At 44.2% G+C, this 1,992-nt stretch overlaps 1 protein-coding gene across 1 annotated transcript in view; it reads right to left on the bottom strand.

Annotated features, from left to right (window-relative positions):
- GLB1L3 (galactosidase, beta 1-like 3) overlaps window positions 1-1,992 on the bottom strand; it is a 43,742-nt gene that overhangs the window by 6,290 nt on the left and 35,460 nt on the right. The window contains 3 exon segments of the mRNA XM_008567139.1: window positions 653-772; window positions 883-940; window positions 1,060-1,155. Coding sequence (XP_008565361.1) covers window positions 653-772; window positions 883-940; window positions 1,060-1,155 — 274 coding nt within the window.

Genomic DNA, 1,992 nt, shown 5'->3' with positions numbered 1-1,992 from the left:
TCTCTATATGGGATCCGAACCCTCGGCGGGAGTGCCGCTGCGCTCCCAAGTGCCGCACTCTCCCGAGTGCGCCACCGGGCCGGCCCAAAATCTGAGACTTTTTGAGCACCAACATGATGCTAAAAGAAAATGCTCATTGGAACATTTCGGATTTTGGATTTTCAGATTAGGGATGCTCACCAGTAAGCATTACTATAATGCAAACATTCCAAAATCTGAAACACTTCTGGTCCCTAGCATTTTGGATAAGGGATCCTCAACATGTATTGTTTTCATAACGCACAGTCATTTATTACTTTCTCCTCTAGGTTTCACATTTTGAAAGATGTTTTTTCTTTTCTTTTTTTTTTTTTTGACCGCTAAGGGGATCACAACCCTTGGCACGGTGTTGTCTGCACCACGCTCAGCCAGTGAGCGTACCAGCCATCCCTCTATAGGATCCAAACCCACGGCCTTGGCACTACCAGTGCCACACTCTCCTGAGTGAGCCACAGGGCTGGCCCAAAAGATGTTTTTTCTAGCACACAAACCATATATCAAAAATTTGCTTGTGCTTCATCTTAGGTAAACATATGCCCAGCTTAGTGTTTCTGAAGCACTTCCTAACTTCTAACAGTGACAGGTGTTAAATTATGGCGCCAGGAACATTTGCCTTCAAACTCCATCTTCACGATCACCATCAACTCTCCAGCGAGGACTGCAGAATTAGCATCAAATAATCTGGGACCAGATGACTTTCTACTTCCATCTAACACACATTCACTGAATTTCCCTATTTGTCAGAACAATTCACTCCAATTATTTTAATAGCCTTGACAAAATATAATTAGAACAGCAACTCTGCTAAAATTTAAATTTCAATTACGGCAATCTCTGGGGTACTGATCCTGTGCTGCCATTTTACCTGCACAGATGTCTGTGAGGTGTCCACTTCACCGCACTGATGACCGTAAAGCTGTAACATCTAGGAGCCTTGGCCCTAAATCTCAAGTACACTCATCAGCAGATAAAATGAGCCAGTGCAATCGGTGTCCTGTGCTCTCCTGAGAAAGGAACTACGGAGAACTCTCCTTGTGGATCCACAGTGTGGTGGACGAGACCCCACGTGTCAAAAGAGCTTGCTGTATATACCATCATCAGTACAGGGCTACGGCCCTCAGAAAAGTCAAGTGTCAATCTAGGAAAGTTAGATGGATTGCTTAGAAGGAAACTGTAAAGTCCGGTTCCTAGTCACCCGCTCTGTAACTCAGAGAATCCCCTCGCTGCTCACAAACTCTGAGTTCTACTCTCCCATTCTTATGCCATTTCCCTGGTCTCATTATTCTTCTTGTGGTTTCACTGGTCTTCTTGACCAAGCTTTGGTAAAATCAACTGCCATTTCAACACTGTTCTTTCTAGAACTTTCTAGAAATAGAATATTTTCATTCCTTTGAGTAACCAGAGTAGAGGTTAGTAGGGAAGTACCTGACACAGAGGAAGCACTAAAAATGTTCAACAAATGAGAACCGAAAATGTTGAATCCCATTAAATAAGAAGTCCCCAAACCCAGAGTTCCCATACACGTTGTAGCTCTCACATTTCCCTTGGCCATCCCCGTGTCACCTCCAGGTCCATCATCTTCCCAGTCCACCACTGGGACTTACTAGCCTGTCTATTCAGGCTGGACTCCACAGCTGGCCCTTGCAAAGTGCTCCTTCTAGCACTGTAAAGTTCATCAGTCCTCCAAACTTCTGCTCTCATTACCGTCACAGTCGCCAACTCTGGGACCTTCCAACCAGCCCCTGCAGCAGTCATGTTCATGCCCAAGCTGCCAAATGCTTCAAAGAAAGTCATACAACACTTGATCCACCACAAATTCATATGATTTCACCTTATCTTTACCTATATCTCTGCCTGGCAATCTCTATATTCAAAATTTTTAAATGCTACTCAATTTCCAAAATAATGTCCTCCATCCTTTAAGGCTAAGTAAGCTGAGGCCATGTGGTTCAA

This window comes from Galeopterus variegatus, unplaced genomic scaffold, assembly GCF_000696425.1.
Source record: "Galeopterus variegatus unplaced genomic scaffold, G_variegatus-3.0.2 Scaffold295, whole genome shotgun sequence".
NCBI lineage: Eukaryota > Metazoa > Chordata > Mammalia > Dermoptera > Cynocephalidae > Galeopterus > Galeopterus variegatus.
The sequence above is the reverse complement of the archived record's forward strand: the minus strand, read 5'-3'. Positions and strand labels throughout refer to the sequence as shown.